Below are 20,235 nucleotides of genomic sequence, written 5' to 3' on the forward strand. Positions count from 1 at the left end.
GAGCCAGGGCCAAGGGTGGGACCGGAGGGAGGCGGGGGAGCTTGGTGTGGGCGTGGCCTGAGCCAGGGGTTGGGGCGGAGACCACTCCCAGGGTGCCGGTCTAGTCTGGAGCACAGCACCGGGATGGAGGAGTGATGCGGGCCGTAGCCCGCGGAAGGGGGCAGGTCCGAGGTGAGGAATAATGGGGTGTGGCCTGTGCCGTGACCAGGGTGGGAGCACGCGGCCTGGGGGCATGTCGGGGTCCCGCGGGTGATGTCGGGGGTGGCTGGGGGTGGGGGCAGGTCAGAGGAGTGGAGTGGTGTGAGGGCGTGGCCTGTGGCTCGGGTCTGGGGTGCGGGGATGGTGAGGCGTGGCCTGGGTCCATAGGCCACAAGATGGTCGGAGCGGGGGCCGCGCTTGTCAGCAGCCCCGTCCCACCCCGTAGCCGCCCAGATGGCCATCACGGACCTGTCTGCGCCTGAGGAGCGGCCCGCGGCCCTGGGCCGGTTGGGTCTGTGCTTCGGCGTTGGCGTCATCTTCGGCTCCCTGCTTGGCGGGACCCTGAGCAGCACGTGCGGGTGAGTGTCCGGGACGGGGACCTGGTCGTGGCGGGGGAGGGGGGCCGGGCCGACGAGGCAGGGTGTGGGTACGGGTCAGGACGGCCAAGGCTGGGTCGGCTCTGCGCCGCGCTCCGGCCCCTCAGCCGAGCCCCGCCACCTCTCTGGGCCTTGGTTTCCCCATGTGCACGCTGAGCGGGTGGGGTCCATGGGAGGGTGACCTGCAGGAACCTACAGCTGGGGGTGGCCATCCGGGGCGTGGCCTTTCGGTGGGCGGGGTCCGAGGGCTTAGCTAGGAGTGGTGGGCAGGGCCCGCGGGGACTCGGCCCGCAGGGAACAGTGCAGCCAGCAAATGAGGGAGTGGCCAGCAGGGGGCAGTGCGGTTGGCAGACGTGAGCGTGGCCAGCAGGGGGCAGCGCGGCCGGCAGACGGGCGTGGCCAGCAGTGGCGTTGCGGCCGGAAGACGTGGGCGGGGCCGGAAGACGTGGGCGGGGCGGCCGGCTGGGGGCGCCGTCGCCGCATGCTGCAGCCGCACCAGGTCCCTGCGCTCAGGCTACTCATTCCTGGGAGGTTCCACGCTGAACCTAAAGGAACCAGACGGCAGGCCTTGGGGGCGGGGTGATGGTGCCGTCACCTCCCTGCGATGGGGATGCTGTGGGCAGCATCCAGAAGGAGCGAGGGTGGCTTGCCGTGTGTGGGGGGGGGAGGGCGGGTAAAAAGCTAGCGTGTGTGAACTAAAGGTCTCTATAGCCCTCACCCCGCCCCCCCCCCCGAGTTTCGCGCACCCAGGGGTCCGGGGGCTAAACTCAACTCCTGCCCAGCGTCCTGAGAGCCTGTGGGCGGCAGCTCTCACATGTGGTCTGCAGAGTGGACCCCATTCCAGGGACAGACCCTGCAGTGGGGCTGCACAGAGCCGTCTGTTCCAGTGGCCCTAGGCGTGCATACCCTTGGACTTAGGACACCTGGCCCTGGAGAGGCCTTGCCTGGCCAGGGAGAAAGACCTCGCTTCTGCTGCTGCCCCCTATGCTGCCCCACCCTCTTTCCTCCCCCCAGGCACTCCAACATCCACTCAAAACCAGCTTCCTACATAGGAATGGACTTTGCACCTTACCTTCATTCAGGTCCAAGACCTTGGTTTTGCTCTGGGGATCCAGGTGCCTGGCCCAGCTGTGGGTGGAGGCCCTGTGCCAGCTGGTGACCCGCCCACCCTGCCTGGGCCTGGATGAGCTGCCCTGGGCCTCCATTCAGGCGAGGGGCCTTCCTGGTGTCCGAACCACACATGCATGCACTCAGCATGAGGCCAGCACCTGGCCCAGCCATCTTGAATGACCCTATGCTGGGGCCCCTGGGTGCCTTAGTTTTCCCAGGTTCCCTGAGTGCCCCCAGACCAGCCCCAGACTTGAGAGCCGGATGATGGCTGAGCCCCAGGGATTGGGGGACAGGAGGGCACAGTGGTGCCTTGTCAAGGCAGCTCCTTCTCTCGAGGGAGGTCTGTTCAAGGCCTCCACCCCCCACCCCCTCCCCATCATTTCCTCAGAGCTGGGTTGGGGGTGGCCGGCTCTGCTAAGTGCTGTGAGCAGGAGGGTGGGGTGCGGAGGGCAGGACTGCTTCATTCATTTCCCCATCGATGTTTATTGAACACCTATTAAGTGCCCCTGGGATTCCAGGTTCTGGGATACAGTGGTGAATGGGACAGGCAAGTCCTCAGATGAAATGAACATGATGTGTATTCCTATAACGTCAGGCGGGAGGACATCTGGGGAGGCAAAGAGGTAGCAAGTGCAAAGGCCCGGAGGTTGGGGAAGCGAGAAGACCCGTGTGGCTGGAGTGGAGAAGGGGTGGGCAGTGGGTCAGGCCATGGGGCCCTGGGAGGCGTGAGCAGGGCCAGGGGATGACCTGGCTGCTGTGTCGAGAATGTGGAGGCTAGGGCCACCTCGGGGAGACCAGAGAGGTGGCTACTGAATCAGTCCAAGTGGGAGAGGACGGCAGGTGGACAAGGGATGGCCGTGGTGGGGAGAGGGCAGGGGCAGGTTCTGGCTTGGTTTTGCTGATGGCTGGGGTGTAAGTGTGAACTCAAGGCCGTGCCCAGACTCTGGGGCTGGCCCTGGAGGAGTCGAGGGCCTCGCTGAGATCTGAGCTGCCAGGGTGCCAGCGGGAGTTGGGTCTCCGTCAGGATGAGTCTGGTGCTCAGAAGACACTTGAAGGAACCCCAGAGTGGGTGGCTGGGTGGGGAAGTCTGAGTTGGAGGACAGTGGGGCTGTGTCCTCGAGGGGTGGCTTCTTAGCCCTGAGAACTGCTTAAGATGGAGGCTGGTGCCTGGCACTTCACGTTAGAAGCCGGAGATCAGGAAGATGGACCAGGAGGACCAGAAGGGAGGGCGATCCAGGGAGACATCCAGGCGTGGGGGTCAAGGATGGGGCCCTGCGCCCGTGACGGATTCCGCCTGAACCAGGGCTGCCTCTCTCCATGTGCAATGAGGGCGGAGCCTGATTTGGTAGACGGACCAGGGTTAAGAGAAAGAAGACCTCTGACCCCAGGGAGGGAAGAAAGAGGGTCAGCGGCTGCAGAGTGACGAGGGGCACCAGGGGCGTGAGGAGGGTGCTGGGAAGGGAGACACGACGCAGGGAGGAGCCCCGCTAGCGGCCCCTCACAACGGGGCTCTCAGCGCCCAGACTCGGAGTTCACCTCCCAGCCCAGCCACCTGCTACTGTGCGCCATGGGCAACCGTCCTCACCTTGCCAGCGCCCCTCCCCCGCCACCACCACACACAGAGGCCTCCTCTGGCCAGCCCCACCCCACGTTCCCCCCTGCCCTCTGCTCCAGCCCAGCTGCTGACCCAGAGGGCACACTCACTTCCCTCTCCCTCCCAGTAGCCTCCAAATTCACCCCCACCCCTGCCCTCACCTTCCTGAGCATCCCACTAGCTTCCCTTCTTTCATCCCAAGATCTAAGGTACTGTATACACTTCCTCCGAGGCCCCAGAGAGGGTAAGACTCCCCCATGGAGCTCCCAGTCTCCATCCAAGGCCCAGGGAAGGTGGGCTCCGGGACCTTGACGCCCCATGGCAAGGGTATATGCCCCATCTCCCTTGTCCAGCCTCTCTGCTGGCCCGCAGCCTGCTCTGCCTCTCGGCGAGGCCCAGGCGAGATGTAAAGGCCACATTCCCGCCCCCCCTTCTTCGATCAAAACTGAGGCACAGTGTGAGGTCTCTCTGGCCGTTCCTCCCTGCCCACCTCCACCCCGGTCCCCTAAAGGCCCCTAAAGTCCCCAGCCGTGCCCCACCCCCTGCTGGGAAGCAGGTGGAAGGAGGAAGTGGCCTTGGCAGCCACTGCCGTGGGCTGGGTAGTGGTATAACTGGTTTGGGCCCAGTCTGGAGCTCAGGGCTGGGAGGCCTAGCTCCCATGGAGGGCCCAGACCTGGGCCCTGAGTCATTTAGCAGGTGAGGGGCAGCTCTGTGACTCATGTCCCTGAGCCTGGCACCTCACAGCCTGGGGAGGCCTCTATCATCCCCTCCCCCAAGTGGGCCGTTTGCCTCTGGGGTGGGCGGCACCAGCCTGCTAAGCCCACCAGAGTTGGGTACCGGGTCGGGGGTGCTCGGGGATTTGAGAAGTGGGCGGGGGGGCCACCTGTCAGACGCCGCTGATGGTGGGGTCAGGCAGAGCCCAGGCCTGATGGCTGGACTTAGTGTGTGGGGGGAGTCTTTGCAGGACCCCCTGCTCCTCTGAGCACTGAGGTGCTGCGCACAGGCCACAGGTACAGCTGGGCCCGCAGTCCAGCCCCCAAAGGCTCTGCCCCCCGGAGGTGGCCCACCAGGGTGGCCGCTCCTTTAGGTCCAGCCACAGACCCTTGAGGTCAGGCAAACCGGGGCCTCAGTGTCACCGGCTGGCCCTCCTGGGCACTAACTGGCCGGCGTGTGGCCCCGCTCTGACTGAAGCCCTGTGCCGCACCCAGCAGGCCCTGGTGACTCGGCTGGTGTGACCCCACTGCTTATCTGGAGGCCTGGGGGGAGCCAGTCGACCCGAGAACTGTATCTCGGCCCTTGGTCCGGGCGAGGGAATGGGAAACCCTTATCCTCAGCTGATGGAAGGTTTCCACCCCAGTGGCACGGCAGTGTCACTGGAGTTAATGAGTAGACATCTAGGGCTGCCCTGAGCGGCTCTGGGACAGGGGTGACTCACGGGTCACCCAGGCTGCCTACCCCACTTGGTGCTCGAGATGGCTCACCGAGGGTGCGCAGGGCCAGCCAGGCCTGCTGTCTCCCCCCACCCCGGGGCTCGCGCCGCCCCTGCAGACATAACTGGGTGTTTCAGGCGCTAGGAGGTCCATGGACAGGGCACAAATGGCTGAGAGCAGTGGGGCTGGGGACCTCAGCCTAGACCTGTCAGCCGGACAGTGTTCCAGGCAGAGGGAAAGCCCATGCAAAGGCCCCGGGGCAGGAAGGAGGTTGGGTCTTGCCTGGCGGCCTGTGTGGGCAGATGCTCAGGGGACACAGAGGGCTGCAGAGGGTTAGGCCGGACACAGCGTTAGGGCCTTTTTCTGGGACTTGGAAACCAGAGGTGGGCTGACGTCGCGCAAGATGGGGTGGACCTACAAGACGTCCATTTTCAGACACCGTTCTAGCCACAGGGCCAGGGACTGTGGATCAGGAGAGGCAGGGGGCCTTCTCCCCCGCAAGCTCAGGCTGGATGCCCGGTGCCTCTCAGGATCCCCGCATGGCCAGGCTTCCCATGAAGCCAGCTGACCCCAGCCTGCCCTTCAGGTTGGACAGGACAGGGGTACGCAGCCCGGGAGGCCCTGAGCCCCACCTGCGGCCAGGCCTGGGGACCTTGGCCGAGTGCCATCCCCTCTGGGAGCCCCGGAGCACGCGGGGAGGGAGGGCAGCTCCAGCTGCAGGAGGAGCTGTCCCCTCCAAGCCGGGCAGGAGACAGACGGCGTCAGGCTCAGAGTCCGCACCGGGTGGGCGGGTGGCCAGGCCTGCCACCCTCCTGATAATGTCACCTCGGCAACTTCCGGGCCCTCGAGATAAGGATGAAAGTGGCGTCTGTGTCCGCTGCCATTTGACCAGCACCGGTGGCAGCCGTGGTCAGTTCCAGAGGCCTCCCTCGGCGGGACTCGGGGTGGGCTGCCTCCAGGACAGCCTTGGCGTGGGACAGGGGGTCCCGGGAGGGTGAGCCCTGTGAGTCTAGCCCTCATTTGCATCTGAGGAAAGGAGGTCACCCAGCAGAGTAGCTACAGAGAAGGGACAGAGAATTCGGGTGCCCTGAGTCTGGCCCGGGGTCCTTTCAGGGTGTCCATGGGTCCATCCGTCCAGTCTCCCGTCCATGCATTCAACCAAAAATAAAAGGGGGTGGGTAGACAAAGACACGCTAACAGTGCCTGCCTCGTGGTCAGTGCCCAGTTCATAAAAACAGTCCAGTGAGCCAGTGGCCAGGTGGCCCAGAGCCCCATCCTGCACGATTGGCGTCCCAGAGGTCCCCAGGGCCAGAGGCAGACTCTGGGGGTGGGCTGACTGAAGGCCCCCGGGGAGGGGCTCCCGAGCTGTGTCTCGGATGACAGAGCAGCAGTGGGTAGGGGCACGAGGCTGGAGGGCGTCCCCACCGAGAAGGCCCCCGTGTGGGACCCGGGGCTGTCACGCTTTCCTGCCATCTGTCCACTTTCCTTTCTGGCATTTTGTCTGGGGGAGTCGGAGAGCACTCTGGGTGGGGAAGGACACCCAAGCCTCCTCTGGGGCAGCTGTGGGCCCCGACGCCCTCCTGGGGCCCCTGAGGGTCCCCGTGTCCCCTTCGGTTCACTGGCCGCCACACAGGGACAGGAGAGATCTCTGGAGAAGGGGCCTGGCTCCCTGCCACCCGCCCCTCACTTGTCACCAGCCTCCCGAAATAGCCATCTAAGTGGCTGCCTCTGCTCTCACGCACTTCCGGGGCATCTGGCAAAGAAAGCTGGTTTTGTCCCTGCCCAGGCAGGCCCGGAGCAATGACGTGCGGGCCTGTGAGGCCACAGTCCTGAAGAAAGGGCCCCTCTCTCTGACGGTGGCCTGTGGGGCCCGTACCCAGCCTCATCCCTGCCCTGGGTCTAAGCAGAGGCCTCACTCTGGGGTCCAGTGCCCTCTGACCCTTCCCACCTGGCAGCCAATGGACTCGCCCACTTGTCCGGAACCCCTGCCGCCAGAAAGCCCAAATGTCCAGCGTCCTGGGCAGTGGGTATCGGCTTGGGGGCCAGAGATGAGCCCGTCTGGGAGGGGAGAGGTCGGTGGCACATGCAGACTGGACAGTGCTGGCTGCAGCACTGACCAGCTGTGTGAGCCCGGGCAGGTCCCAGCCCCAGAAACAAGGGGCTGCCGAGGCCCGTTCTCTGGTGCTGGAGTCCCCACTGGCTTCCCTGCCTGGGGTTCCCGCAGGAGCCATGCACGTGTATGTGTGCAGGTGTGCGCGTGTGTTCACCTGTGGTGGAGTAGGGGCGGGGGAGTCCTCTTTGAACTCGGAGGAAGGTCACAGGCAGCTTGTGGCTGCCTCATGTGAAAGTGCGGAGGGCATCTCCCAGGACACCGCAAGGTCTGGGGCAAGACTTTTGTCGTCTATTTAGTCCACCCACGCTCTGATGCCCACTGGGGTCTCAGCACAGGGTCTCACCCAGGCCCACCTGCCCTCGGGGGCGGATACTGGCCCTGGAGTAGAGCAAGCCCTTCTCAGAGGACAGGGCGCCCACTGGGGAAGAGGGGCAGGGCCTCACAGAGAGGGCCTTTGCAGGATGTATAGGAGTTTTCCATGCTTCAGAGGGGCAGGGTGTTCGGCTGTGCACAGGCCTGGTGGTCGAAGCAGCCCGGCTCACTATGAATCTTCTGTTTCACTCTTTCTCTTCCTCCAGCCCTCAGGGGGAAATGGTGACAATCAGAGGGGCCAGGCCCCAGTGCCTTTGTCCCCAGGTGACACGGGCTGCCTGGAGCTGGAGGCCGAGGTCTGCCCGTGCGGTCCAGAGAGATCGAGGGCTGAGTTTCCATGTAGTGACTCATGGAGGGGAAATGCTCCCTCAGAAGTGACAGCTGAGTGCCTGAGTCACGGCCCTTGGTGCCGCTGTGGGCAGGCAGGAAGGCACCCTGAGGGCTGTGTCCTAGGTTTATCAGGGGGCCAAACGCCTCCCTACCCCATGGGCCCAGCCTGCCCCGCCTCCTCCAGGAAGTGGTGGTGGGGTGCTCCTGAGGCCCCCTAAGTGCAGACCTGTCCTCCCCCAGGAGGGGAAGGAGGCATGACAATCCCCAGGACGCAGATGGGGCTGCAGGGGGTCCCACAGTCTTCCATGTGGGTAGGTGGAGCTGAGATTCAAACCCAAGCCCCTGCCCACCGGGCACGTCAGCCCCCGTCTCTCCGGCCCCTCTTGGCATCCTGACCCCAGTGCCACCTGGCATTTTGCTCACCGTGAGCCAGCACCCTGCCTCACCTGAGTCACTGAGGGCAATGGTCACTTTCTCAGCTGCCCTCCTCCACCACAGGCGGCCGCTCCAGTCCCACCAGAGGCCGGAGGACTGAGGGTTCTGGGGACGGGGCCCTTTCCCCCGGGAGCCTCAGTCTCCTGCCCTACAGGGTGGGGAGGACCCTTGGCGCTGCCAGGGTTGTCTGGGGAGCATCCTCCCTGCTGGTTCCAATTCCGCGGAACACAGCCCCCAGGCCTCTAACACCCCTGTCCAAGCTGGGAGCAGTGGGTGCACACCGCACAGCAGCCCGGTCCTTCGGGGGCCTTTCTCACCCCTCAGCAGCCTGGGAGCCAAACGTCCCCTGGAGAATTGCCACCCGCCCCAGGCCCCTGCCCAGCCCTTCTGGGGCTCACATTCTGGCTCCCACTGCCACCCATGCTCAGAGGCCTCCAGGACCCATATGCTGTATCCACAGCCTAAGGGTCGGGAAGGCAAGAGCTTTCTCAGTTTCTTCATCCATCACCTCATTAATGTGCCCTGAGGGTCCCGTGGCCTGGCCTCCAGTTCGAAGCCTGCGAGGACATGAGTGGTGGGGTTTGAGCTGTTCTCAGCTGTCAGAGCCTGAGTGTGACTGAAGGGGCAGGTGGGGGAGATGCCGCAGGTGACACCTGTGCCCTGGGGCCTGAGCCCTGTGTGACCACAACTGTCGCTCACAGGATTCAGTGTCCGGTCATCTTGGCTCTCGTGGTCAACCTCCTGGGAGCCATCCTCAGCTTCACCTGCATCCCCATCAGCACCAAAGGGGCCAGCGCCCATGCCCAGGCTGCTCTGCCAGGTAAGCTGCACCAGACACACCCCAGCAGATACACACAAAGGAGGCCCCACCAGGTACATCCTGCTGGGTCTACCCTACCAGACACACCTCACCGGTTACACTCCACCAGGTATGCCGCTTCTGGATGCTTGGCCAGTGTGAAGCGTGAGCCCTCCCCTCTCACCAGCCAGCACCCTGGACCTCGGGCTAGGCCTCCCCCAGCCCGGCCCACCCTTCAGGGAGGTTTTGCCAAGACCACGATGTGCCAAAGCATCCCCGGTGGCTTCTCATCTGCGGGGGCAGAGGGACGTGCTCCAGGTAATGGGCCTGGGGCATTCGGGGCCACTCAAGCCCTCTTTTCTTCCTTGGGCCCCTCCAGGATGCTGGGCATCTCCCAGCTTCGGACACCACTGGAGCTGAGCCTGGGAAGGACCATGAGGGACCTGGGATGGGGCGGGCATGGCGAGCCAGGATCCTGAGGCCCAGAGCAGTCGGTCACTGTGCTGTATGGGGGGACGTGAGGGTGCCGGCTTCAGGAGCACAGCTCCCGGGGCGGGGTGCCGAGGCGGGGGGCAGAGCACAGTCAGGTTAGAGCTTGTGGGCTCAACGTGCCTCCCAGGCCCCACGAGGAGAGGTCAGGGCTCAAGAGGGGCGTCCCAGCCCAGCCACTTTGGCCTGGCACAGAGTGGGACCCCATGCCTCCTGGCCGGGTGACCGAGAGCTCTGGAGAGACCCACCTGGGACAGGAGGCCCCTGAGCCCTGGCTGTGATGGAACAGCCCAGAAAGAGTCAAGAGGGAGGGCCTGGGTGGGGGCCTGGCCTGCAAAGGGACAGAGGAAAAGGGCCGAGGCATAGGAGAACCTGGGAGAGGCAAGCAGGGGGGCACCGCCACACCCAGCTGGGAGGCTATGACGTGACACCCAAGCGTCCTCCGGATCAGGGTGAGGTAGCCGCTCGCAGCCACCAAGAGCGGCCGCTCCTGGCCGACAGCTGCCTCACCAGCCTTGTCATGCCGTCGCCCAGATCCAGGGCCAGGCAGGCAGCAGCTGCCCCGATCATGCGGGTTTGGGGAGTGAGAGCCTCCATCACTTGGAGCCCAGGTCCAGGCCAGGCTGCCCCCTGAATTCAGAAGTCCTCAGGGTCAGCAGGGCCCGAGGCCCAGTTCTGAGTGTGATGAGCTGCCCGTGGCTCACAGGGGGTGCTGGTGGGAGGCACGCCGAGCACGAGCTCACATCCCTGGTGGGCCCTGGGGCGCGGGCTGTCCGGTGCTACCGTGGCCTCTCTGGGTGCCTCAGGGAAACCCAAGGCCAGCGTGTTTGACCTAAAGGCCATCACCTGCCTGCTGCTGCAGCCCGGCGTCCTGCCGGTGTTTCTGGTCAAGGTCATCTGCGGCTTCCCCTCAGGTGAGTCCCGGCCGCCCGGCCAGCGTCCAGAGCCCGGCGCGGCTGAGAATTCAGGGCCGCGGAGACGGAGGTCTGCAGCCCGCGCGTCACCCCTTCGCTCTGCCCTGTGTCCCACGCTCCGAGACTCCACTGGGCCTTATCCAGTCACATCTGTCCCGGAGAGGGTGACAGCCCACTGGTTCACGCAGATGTGGCTGCACAGGCCAGAAGGAGGAAGAGGTGAGGGTCTCCGTCCTTTCCTCCTGCCCCCCAGGGCCCTGCTCAGGCCCCAGTTACCCCTGCTCTACAGAAGGTCTCGCTGCCCCAGCCTATGTCTTCCAGGGCCTCTCAGGACAGTCCGGGAGGTGGGAAAGACGGTACGTCTGCAGGTGGACGCACACATTCTTGGTGGAACTGAGGGCATCCCTGACCGCAGTCGTGCCCAGTAGCGACCGCTCAGAGCCCCCATCTGGGGTCCTCCAACCAGGGGAGCAGTGCAGGGGACAAGCCAGCGAGGCAGGGTTGACAGGCGCTCAGGTGCTCCCACACTGGCGCTAAAGGGTTAAACCCTCAGCCCAGAAAGTTCTCCGTCCAGGCAAACTGGGCAAGCCCCCCGCCCAGCTCCATCTGTGACTCAGGATGGCTCAGTGGGGCACAGTGACAGGAACCCAGGTCACCGACGTCAGTTCTGGGGCCAAATCCTCCTACATTGTCAGCCCAGGGTCCCCCATCTCCCAGCCTCCACCCCCAGACGGCCTTGGACTCTGGCCACCCTGTGCATGGGGCAGCTTCTGGCACCTTCCTGTTCACGGCCCACAGCAGCCGCATGGGGTGGACCTGCCAGGGACGACCTCGGAGACGGTTCGTGTTGGTCTTCCCTGAGCCGGTCACTGCGGCCAAGCCCCTGGCACCGTGATGGTCACCTGACAGGGGGAGCAGGTGTGGGCACAACTGCGCAGCCCTGACCCCTCACCCCTGACCCCCCACCTCGCCCAGGGCTCCTCATGGTCACGTTCTCCCTCATCTCCATGGGCTGCTTTCGGCTGCAGGCCCCGCCCGGGCCGGCTACCTCGTGCCCCTCTTCGGGGTCCTCCAGATGGTGAGTGGATGCCGGGCGCACAGGGTGGGCGGGGGTTCGGCACCCCACGCTCTGTGGGCTCCCTGCCCTCCCCGGGTCCTCCGGGCGGTCGGCCTGTGTTGGGGTCCCAGGACCTCACGGGCCACAGGCACCCGGTTTCTCCGCCGCGCAGGCGCCGTCCCGCACGCCCGCCTTTTGGGTGTTGCATCCACACCTCGGCTTCTGGCTTGTCCTCGTCTCCCTGCTCGCGGCTCCCACGCCTGGGTCTGTCTGCCCGCCCATCTGCCCGGAGGTCCCGTCTGAGAGGGGAGAGGGGAGACTCATCCGCAGCGGAGGCTGGCGAGCCCTTGGCCTCCCATTGGGAAACACGGCGAAGGCCCATGGTCTGCCGCGCGTCCATCTGGGCACCGGCGGTGGACAGGTTGGGAAGGGGGCAGACCCCAGTGGTGGGGCGCGTTACAAGGAGAATGGCCGGGCTCTGCGTCCCGCCCGCCTGCCCGCCGGTCGTGTGACCATGGCGGGGACAGGTGGCGACGTGCAGCCGCCACCCGGGACATCTGCCTGACAGCCGGAGCGCAGGAGGGGCTATTCTGGGACCTGCCTGGGCGGGGGAGAGAGCTCACGCTCTCCGGAAGCGAGTGGCATTCCCAGCACCTCCAGGCCATCTGCTGCCCGTGCCTCTGGGCCCAGGACTGGTCTAGACTCTGGTTCTAAAATAGCCACTCCTGGGAGGGGCTGGCCCCCACCCCACCGTGGGCCAAGATGGCCTAGCTGGGTGGGCTGGGAAGTGCCAGCCTGGCGGAGGAAAAGAGATAAACAGAAAACAAAAACAACAATAATAGTACTCTAAATTGGGGGCCACTGGAGCTTTCTTCTAAACGGCTGCTCCTGGGACGTCCCTGGCGGTCCAGTGGTTAGGACTCCATGCTTCCACTGCAGGGGGCGCAGTTTCGATCTCTGGTCAGGGAACTAAGATCCGCGCAGGCCGTGCATTGCGGCAAAAAGAAATAAATAACAATCTTAAAAATAAAAAATAATTTTTAAAATAAAATAAACGGCTGCTCCTGCCTGCCTGGGACCAGAGCACCAGCCTGAGCTTGTCCTGGGCTCCCCGGGACCAGGAGACCAAGCCTATAGCCTGGCTGAAGCCGGCAGACCCCTCGAGGCCCTCAGGGACAGACCCTGGTAGCCTCTGGCCTGGTCAGGGATGAGGGTGGGCCTGCCCGAGATGGACCTGGGCTCCAGCACCTGTGAGGATGGTGGTGGACAGGGTTGGAGAGCAGCGGTGGGACTGGGGACCCCAACACAGGCCGACCGGGTGGGGGAGCCTGGGGAGGGCAGGGAGCCCACGGAGCGGTGTGGGGTGCCAGGCCCCAGGCCCTAAGTCCAGCGGAGGGAAGGTGGAGGCGGCTGAGGGCCTGGGATGCGTCTGCAGGGAAGGCCCAAGCCACCTTCGTTGGGTGCCTCCCTCCCCGCCCCCCGCCAGGGTAGAGCTGGTCACTGAGGGTCCGGGGAGGCGGCCCCGCCGCTGGGTGAACCACACCTCCCACCTGGTCCCCCACAGCTGCTGTTGCACCTGCTGCTTCCCTTGCAGACCGTTTCCTGCCCGACCTGAGGTGTGGTTGCCGCCTGATCCCAAGGGCGATCCCCCCGACCAGCATCCTCTTCCAGCCCCCTGGGTACAGGGATCACTGGGGTTGGGGTCTCAGGGGGTGGCAGCCCGGATGGTCCTAACACGAGGGGATGGTGGTCACCCTTCCCCCGGGGGGCTGGCAGCCCTCTGTCCCTCTAGGACCCTCCTGCGAGGGCCCCCCACTCGGCCTTCATCTGTGCCCCAGGCACAGCGCCGCTGCAGTGATAGGGAGCTTCCGTCGTACGGGGCGGGGGAGACGGAGGCAAGCCCCCAACCACTGGCGCATCTGGTGTGTCAGGGGCGACAAAACCTCAAAGGAGAATCAGGGCCCTTGGAGGGGCAGAAATGCTGCTTCAGATGGGGTAAGGGTTGGGGTTAGGGTTAGGGCTGGTAGGCTCTCCACTGGCCCACGGAGAGGCTTGGAGGGAGAGAACTTCAGACAGGGAGGGACTGCAGGTGCAAAGGCCCTGGGGTGGCTGGGCCGGCCTGAGGGGAGAGGACTGCCCTCTGAAGACGTGTGTGGGGCATGGTCTGCAAGGCCAAGAAGGACCCAGATTTACTCAGATTTACTCAGAGTGGGTGGGACCATTTGGAGGCTGGATGTGGTCTTACTAGCCCCCTGCTGGGGAACTGGGTGCTTGTGGCTGATGTGACCTCCGGGGAGGTGGAGGTGGCTCGGGCCAGGGCAGCGGGGAGCAGGACAGGTGAGCAGACAGGGTCTCCAGATGGGAGGGTTGGGAGAAAGTGAAATTTCTGGTGTGCTTGGTAGCTCTAGTTGCATGCAATAACCCGTAAGGCACGAAAGTTTAGGCTTTGTTTAAGTTAATGGGAAAATGGAAAGACGACCCCAGTACATTAGGGTCCTGGTCTCTGGCTCTGTATGAAAAGCTGAGACAGATTGAAATCTCTCTCCTGGTTTGGTGGTTTCCTCTCGGGCGTAGGGCACTAAAAGACACTTGCCAAGTAGATCTTCCCTTTAAACAAACAAAAACTAAGATAAGCAAGTGTGAAAGTAGGATTTTTTTTTTTTTTTTAAAGAAGGACATCTTTGGTGCTGGTTTGAGACAGTTTCGTTTTGCCAGGCAGGCAGCTCCGAGAGTGGTCCTTCCTGTTCCACAGGGGTGGGCCCGCCCCGTCACAGGGCGCAGCCCCGGCCTGACCCCCAGCCCCAGGGGGTGCTGCTCCAAACCCACTGCGCCCCGGGCACTTCCTGTCTGCCTGGTGGAGGTGGCAGGGGACCAGATAGGGAGCCTCACCCTGGCCTGGGGATGGCCTAGGGCTGGGTTTGCCCTCTGAGTGGCATCCCCAGTGTCAAGGGTGTCCCTGCTCTGGTGTCCCCACGAGGGCAGCAAGGGGAGCCTTAACCTTAACCTGGCTCCTGGCTGGCTGACCCTGGGGCTGGGGGAGGGGTTGCGGCCAGGAGGACAGAGCTGGGAGTGGAGGGCGGAGCAACAGTGGGGGTTATCTGGGGAGACTGGTTGCCCCCTGCTTACCTGCCCAGGCTCAGGACAAGTCCACCGCCCTGGGCTCCAGCCCAGCCCCACTCCTGGCCAGCCCTGGGACCTCAGGCAAGTGACATCCACCCTCTGGGCCTCAGTTTACCCAGTTGTAACTGGAGCTGTGGCCTCCTGAGATGTGGAGGACACAGGGCTACTGGCCCAGTCCCTGGCCCCAGTTGACAGTAGCTGGTGTGCCCGCCTGCTGGGGCCAGGCCTCCATAGGGCCAGCTGGGAGGGCGACCCCATATGGGCAACAGGGCTCTGAGCTCGGGTCCCAATCCAGCCCCCCTCTCCTCTGTGCCCTGGTCTCCACCATCTGTGAATGGGGCAGGTCCCACCTCCCAGAGGAGACAGCCAAAGAGGGGGCTGAGGACGAGTGATGGGCCAGGATGGGGCACATGGGGGCCAGGTGACACGGTAGGGGGCTTCCCAGGGCCCCAAGGGTCCCCAGGGTTGGAGTCGGGGCCACACTGGGAGCATTTTCCTATCAAAGAAGCTTTTGGAACCGTAAGCCATGGCCTCCCCCACCCCCATCAGGAGTTAACCGGCCCTTTGATTAAAATATGTTTATCACGCCTGAAACTGCAGAGATTAGTTTTGAATGTGGAACTCGGGACCTCTGAGTGGCTGGCTGTGCACGTGTGTGTGTGCACAGGTGCATGTACGTGTGCGTGCATGTATGTGCGTGCACGTGCGTGGGTGTGTGCGTGCATGCGGGTGCATGGGTGCATCCGTGTGCGTGCGTGTGTGTGCGCGCGCGTGTGTGAGAGGTGCCCAGGCTGCTGGCCCCGTCTCCCCTGGGACTTTGAGGCCATCGTGGGTACCACAGGCCCACCCCTGTGCCCTGCGCCCGGTGCCTGCTGTGGCTGGTGGCAGCGGCCTCAGGGGCTGCAGGTGGTGGGGGAGGTCCCGCAGCTGGCCGCAGCCCAGACCCCCTCCCCAGGCCCAGCTGCGCCCACCTCCACCCTCTCGCCCTCACCTAGGTCTTCCAGGGCCTGGTCATCGGGTGGCTGAGCAGCCACTTCTCTGAGGGAGCCCTGCTCCGGGGCAGCGTGCTGGTGTTCAGCGTGGTGGGACTGGCCATGGTGAGAGCTCCCGCCTCTGGCTGCCCCGCAAAGAGCAGGGTCCCAGGCCCGCTCCCCTGACCCTCTGCCGGTGCCCAGTTTGCACTTGAGCTCCTGGGCCCCCTGGGCCCCTCTACCCCAACCCAGGGCCACCTCAGTGGGACCTCAGGGATGGGCAGTCCCACCCTGGTCCCACGAGACCCTGCAAGGCCCCTGTGGCCATGACCCCTGCTCTGCCCCTCGGCAGGCGCTGATGGCCAACGTCTTCCACTTCTGCCTGCTCCTGCCCGGCCTGGTCTTCAGCCTCTGTGCCCTCAGTGTGGTCACCGACAGCATGCTGACCAAGGCCGTCTAGGCCTCAGACACGGGTGAGTGTGGCATCCCGGGCCGGGTGACAGGCAGGCCCTGGGGAGACCCCGGCCCTCCTCTCTGGGAAGCTTGCTGAGCAGTTTCGGGCAAAGCAGCTGCCCTGATGTGGGACCTGCCTGGACTCAGTGGGCATTGAGGAGGGTGGGCGGCTGGGGGTCTGAGTGGGCAGGGTGGGGATGGTGGGCTGCAAGAGGGCTCAGGAGAGAATCCTGCCCACCCCCCAGCCCAGCCAGGCCCAGCCAACCCTGCACCAGGCCCTGCTGATCAGCCCAGGGCCAGGCCTGGGGGAGGGGAGGAGGGCTTCCTGGCTTGGCTCTGAAGCATGGGCAGAGAATGGCTAGAGGCCAGAGGGGGTGGCTAGCATGGGGAGCACCTCCTGTTCCCTCCCTGCGCACGGGATGTGCAGGTGCCTCCTGAGTGAACGAGTGAGGGAGTGAGTGCTGCCCCCGGGCCACCCAGTGGGACTCAGGCGCCCCCAGAGGTGGACACGCAGTCCCCCCACTCTGCACCTCGCCTTCTTTCTTGAGGCCAAGGAGTCTCCCATCCAGACTGGGGGTCCCTGGGCCCGATGCTGCCCAGGCTTCTGCCCCAGTGCTGCCCCGGGCACGGTGCAGGTCAAGGTCAAGGGCTCCTGTGGGCCGGTTGAGGTCAAAGACCTCCCTCCCTGGTAGCAGGGCCAGAAGGCTCAGGGCCCTGGCTGACCCTCCGTCCATCTACCTGCCTGTCTGGGAAGGTCAGACTGAGGTCTAGAGGCCCTGATGAGAATGGGGAGGCTGCTGGGCAAGGCCTCTTCTCAGGACTGCCTTGGGGACCCCAAGGCCGGCCAGACCTGCGGCTCCGTGGTCCTGGGAGGCTAGACTGGTCCTGGAGGGCTTCCTGGAGGGCTTCCTGGAGGGCTTCCTGGAGGGCTTCCTGAGCTGTGGGCTGGCAGGTGTGAGAGGCCAGGAGGAGAGAGGAGGGGAGCAAGGCCTGGAGAGATGAGGGCAGGGCCTGAGAGGGGGGGAGGGCGGGGCAGATCCAGGCCACCAGGGCCCCATGTGCCAGAGGCACCATCCCTCAGCTTGGAAGGAGCCAGGAGCCGGTTCCCAGCACCAGCCTGGGAACCGGAAACCACAGAGGGGGCGGTAATTGCTCCCTGGTGTCTGCAGGGCATGTGGGCGTCGGGAGAGGCTGCTCTGAAGGAGAGAGGGCATGTGGGCGTCTGGAGAGGCCGGCCACGCCCAGCTGACCCAGGGGCAGGGCTTGCCAGCTCCCAGAGCGGAGGGCTGTGAAGACCCTGGAGCCTGGGGCCCTCGGGGCAGACGGCAGTGTTGACAGGAGCCACAAGCTTGGTGGCCCTCATAGGGCACAGCTGACAAGAGGGGCGTGGAGGTAGGGGTGTCAGGTAAGAGGGGTGCAGGCAGCCAGGCGAGCCCGGGAAGTGGGTGCAGAGAAGCAGGTGCGGGCCCTTCGAGTGCCCCGAAGCCCCTCCCCCCCCGGGGGGAGTTCCCTGCAGTCCACGTGAGGTCGGGAGCCAGGTGACAGGGCTGTGTGGTGGCCCAGCCCTCACCGTGGTGCTCTGGGAGGCCCCTGGCTGGGATGCCACCTCTCAGGCAGGCCTGGGGTGGGGGGGCCTGGCCCGCAACCTGGGGCCCTGTTCCCAGGCTCCTCCTGTGCTTGGGAACTTTCTGGAGCAGGGCAGAGGCTCAGATCCCCATCCGAGAGGGCCCCATGCTCCCCCTGCATGGCTGGGGGGCTCTGCAGGGAGGGAGCAGGGGAGTGGAGGGTGGCGGCGGAGACAGGGAGGCTGTAGCTGTGTCAAGGCCGTGGGCGGCTGGGGCAGTGATGCTGAGAGACCCTCCCCTCCCCCCCCCCCCCCCCGGCCCTGGTAGCCTCTATTGCACCTCCTGTCTCTATGAAGAACCATGCTGGGCCTCTGCGCCTCTGTGCAGCCGCTGACCAGAACCTTGGGGCCCACCCTGGGAGGCCTCCTGTACCACAGCTTCGGAGTCCCCGTTTTCGGCCACGTGCAGTTCGCTGTCAACTTCCTTGTCCTGCTGGTCCTCTGGAGGCAGCCTGTGCCCCCAAAGATGGACAAAGCCTGGTGACCGTGGCCCCCAGGCACAGACTGGCAATAAACTCCCTTACGACCTCTTCCAGCCTGGTTTCTATCAGTTGGGCAGGGGGCCTGGGGACGAGGGCAGGATGGAGCCTTGGATGCTGGAGGGCTTCCTGGAGGAGAGGGCCTGCAGCTGTGCCCCAGGGCTCCAGGGAGAGCAGAATCACCCAAGTTCATCCCAGTGGGAGGTGGGTCCTGCCCCCGGAGTCCGCCACCAAGGTCAGTGAGGAGTACCCCCTGCTGCCACCCAGACAGCTCTGCCCACGGACGTCCCCAGAGACAGGGAGCTCCGTGCTCACCCCTTCACACCCCCCACCCCACACCAATCCCCCGCCTGGGGCCGAGCATGCGCTGCCCGCACACCCTCCTCGGCCCTTGAAATTGCTTCCACTCGTGAACAGAAACAGGACATGGTTGTTTGAAAAGATCAGGACTTTTGACGCTTGGGAAGAGATCTAGGAAAAGGACCCTCATTTCACGTTGGGGAGCCCAGTGGGGGGAGGGGCAGCATCCAGGCTTGAGGACTGGGGAGCGTGCCTCCCCCTCCCCCCGCCTCCCAGCTCAGGTGCTACAGAGAAGGGCTACCAGACACAGGGAGGCCAGCAGGCTGCCGTGCCCCATGACCAGTATGGAAAGGACAACCTTGTCAGGTGTCTACAGACGCCCTTGAGACCAGGAAGGCTACCCCTCCCCCGCAGGCTGCCTTTAAAAGAAGCTGTTAAACTCAGAAACCCCAACCTCAGAATTTCACGTCCCAACTGGAGGGGCCTCAGAGAGCCAAGGTCTGCCCACCCTCCCGGCTCAAGCGCTCAGGCCGGACCCCACCTCCACTTGAGCCTGTCAGGAACTGGGGTCCCACCGTCTGACTTTGGTCATTCACCCAGAAGGTCTGGCGGGAGGGGTCTCCAGGGTAGGGCAGCATGGGGGCGCACCCTGGGGTTGGTCTTTTCTACTCTCTGAAGGAGCCCCCTCCCCATTTGCACAGGGGCTTCACAGTGCTGTTCAGGAGAAAATTCATGGCAGGAATGGTTTCTTCTCTGGACCCAGCACCCAGGCTCCTGCAGGCCTCCCAGCAGAGGCACAGCCCCTCCCCAGTCTGACCCCTGCCACCCGATTAGGAGGCCTGTGATGGTGCCCCCCCTCCCCGCATCAAGGGTAAGTGACTGACATTAGGGCCCAATTTTGGTCCTTCACTCCCCTCACCTCTGCCCCCCACACTTGGCTCCCTCCAGCCACAAAGGTGAAATGAAGGTCCCCTGGCTAGGCCGGGATCAGCGTCCTGTCCCCTTCTTCCATCCTGGGCTTCATCACCCACAGCCCTCCCGGGTGGAGAGGCACACCTCCCCTCCGGAGCCGGGGGGTTTGGGGGCAACCCTGGATGCACAGGGTCCCAGCAGGCAGGAAGGGCAGAAGCTGCCCGCTTTGTCAGGACCTCAGGCCTCCCCATCCTGATGTCACATCCTGGGCCAATCGGAGGCCTCAGCCTCCTGCCACGCCGGCAGAAATGGTGCAGGCCTGTCTCCCGTTGGCCCAGAAGCACTGCCCACCTTGCTGGCCCCGCACGTCAGGCACTGGCCAGCAGCGTGTTAAGAGGAGTGCGGCCGGTGGGCAGCCAGAGGCCTGAAGGCTTCCTTTCAGGGGGCTGGGCAGGCGGGCGGGAGGGGGCAGTTAGGGTCGGGTATCCCACCGCGGGCCGAAGCAGCTCAGATGGGGGAGGCGGGATGACCTCACAGGGGCATTTTGTGAGTAGCTTCCGGGAGCAAAGCCGGGGCCCTGTCCTCCCCATTCCACACCCGGGAGCGGAAGTCAGGGCCACCCCCAGGGCACTTCCCCGCCTCCAGCGACGGTGCGGCCAGGGTCCGACGGATAACAGTGTTCATTCAAAGAGCACTTCCTTGCCCTTCGGACACCTGGGGTGGCCGCTCCCCCCAACCAACACACACTGAATGAAGGGGCCACCCACTTGCCTCCCACAGGAAGCTCACCGCACCACACCGGCTGGTAGAAAAGAGAACAAGTCAGGTAGTTTATTTGGAATGGACACATTGATTACACACACACACACACACACACACACACACACACACATATATACACACATATATATATGTATATATATTAAGACAGATGGTTTTAACACAAATACTATCAAAATAAATACATAGATAGTCCAATAATTTAATGCACCCGCACAGCGGGGGCGAGGCTCCGCGGCTCCGCACGGGAGGGTCCTTCTCTGCCGGGCAGGGACGCAGCCCCGGCTTTTGTCCTCGCCGTGGTCGGTGGCTGGGCGCCGCCGGGGCTTCTGCCGCTCCGGGCATTCCCTGAGCTCCTGCCGGCGCGGCCCGCGTCCG

At 64.6% G+C, this 20,235-nt stretch overlaps 1 protein-coding gene across 1 annotated transcript in view; it reads left to right on the forward strand.

The window, feature by feature from the left end:
* The window catches only part of SLC67A1 (solute carrier family 67 member 1), a 24,073-nt gene that overhangs the window by 3,593 nt on the left and 245 nt on the right, over nt 1–20,235 (forward strand). Inside the window, 7 exon segments of the mRNA XM_007466010.1 lie at nt 425–557; nt 8,661–8,779; nt 10,054–10,161; nt 11,137–11,192; nt 11,195–11,239; nt 15,334–15,435; nt 15,662–15,782. Of these exon segments, the coding sequence (XP_007466072.1) occupies nt 425–557; nt 8,661–8,779; nt 10,054–10,161; nt 11,137–11,192; nt 11,195–11,239; nt 15,334–15,435; nt 15,662–15,782 (684 nt within the window).

This window comes from Lipotes vexillifer, unplaced genomic scaffold (assembly GCF_000442215.2).
Source record: "Lipotes vexillifer unplaced genomic scaffold, Lipotes_vexillifer_v1.1 scaffold1094, whole genome shotgun sequence".
Classification (NCBI taxonomy): domain Eukaryota; kingdom Metazoa; phylum Chordata; class Mammalia; order Artiodactyla; family Lipotidae; genus Lipotes; species Lipotes vexillifer.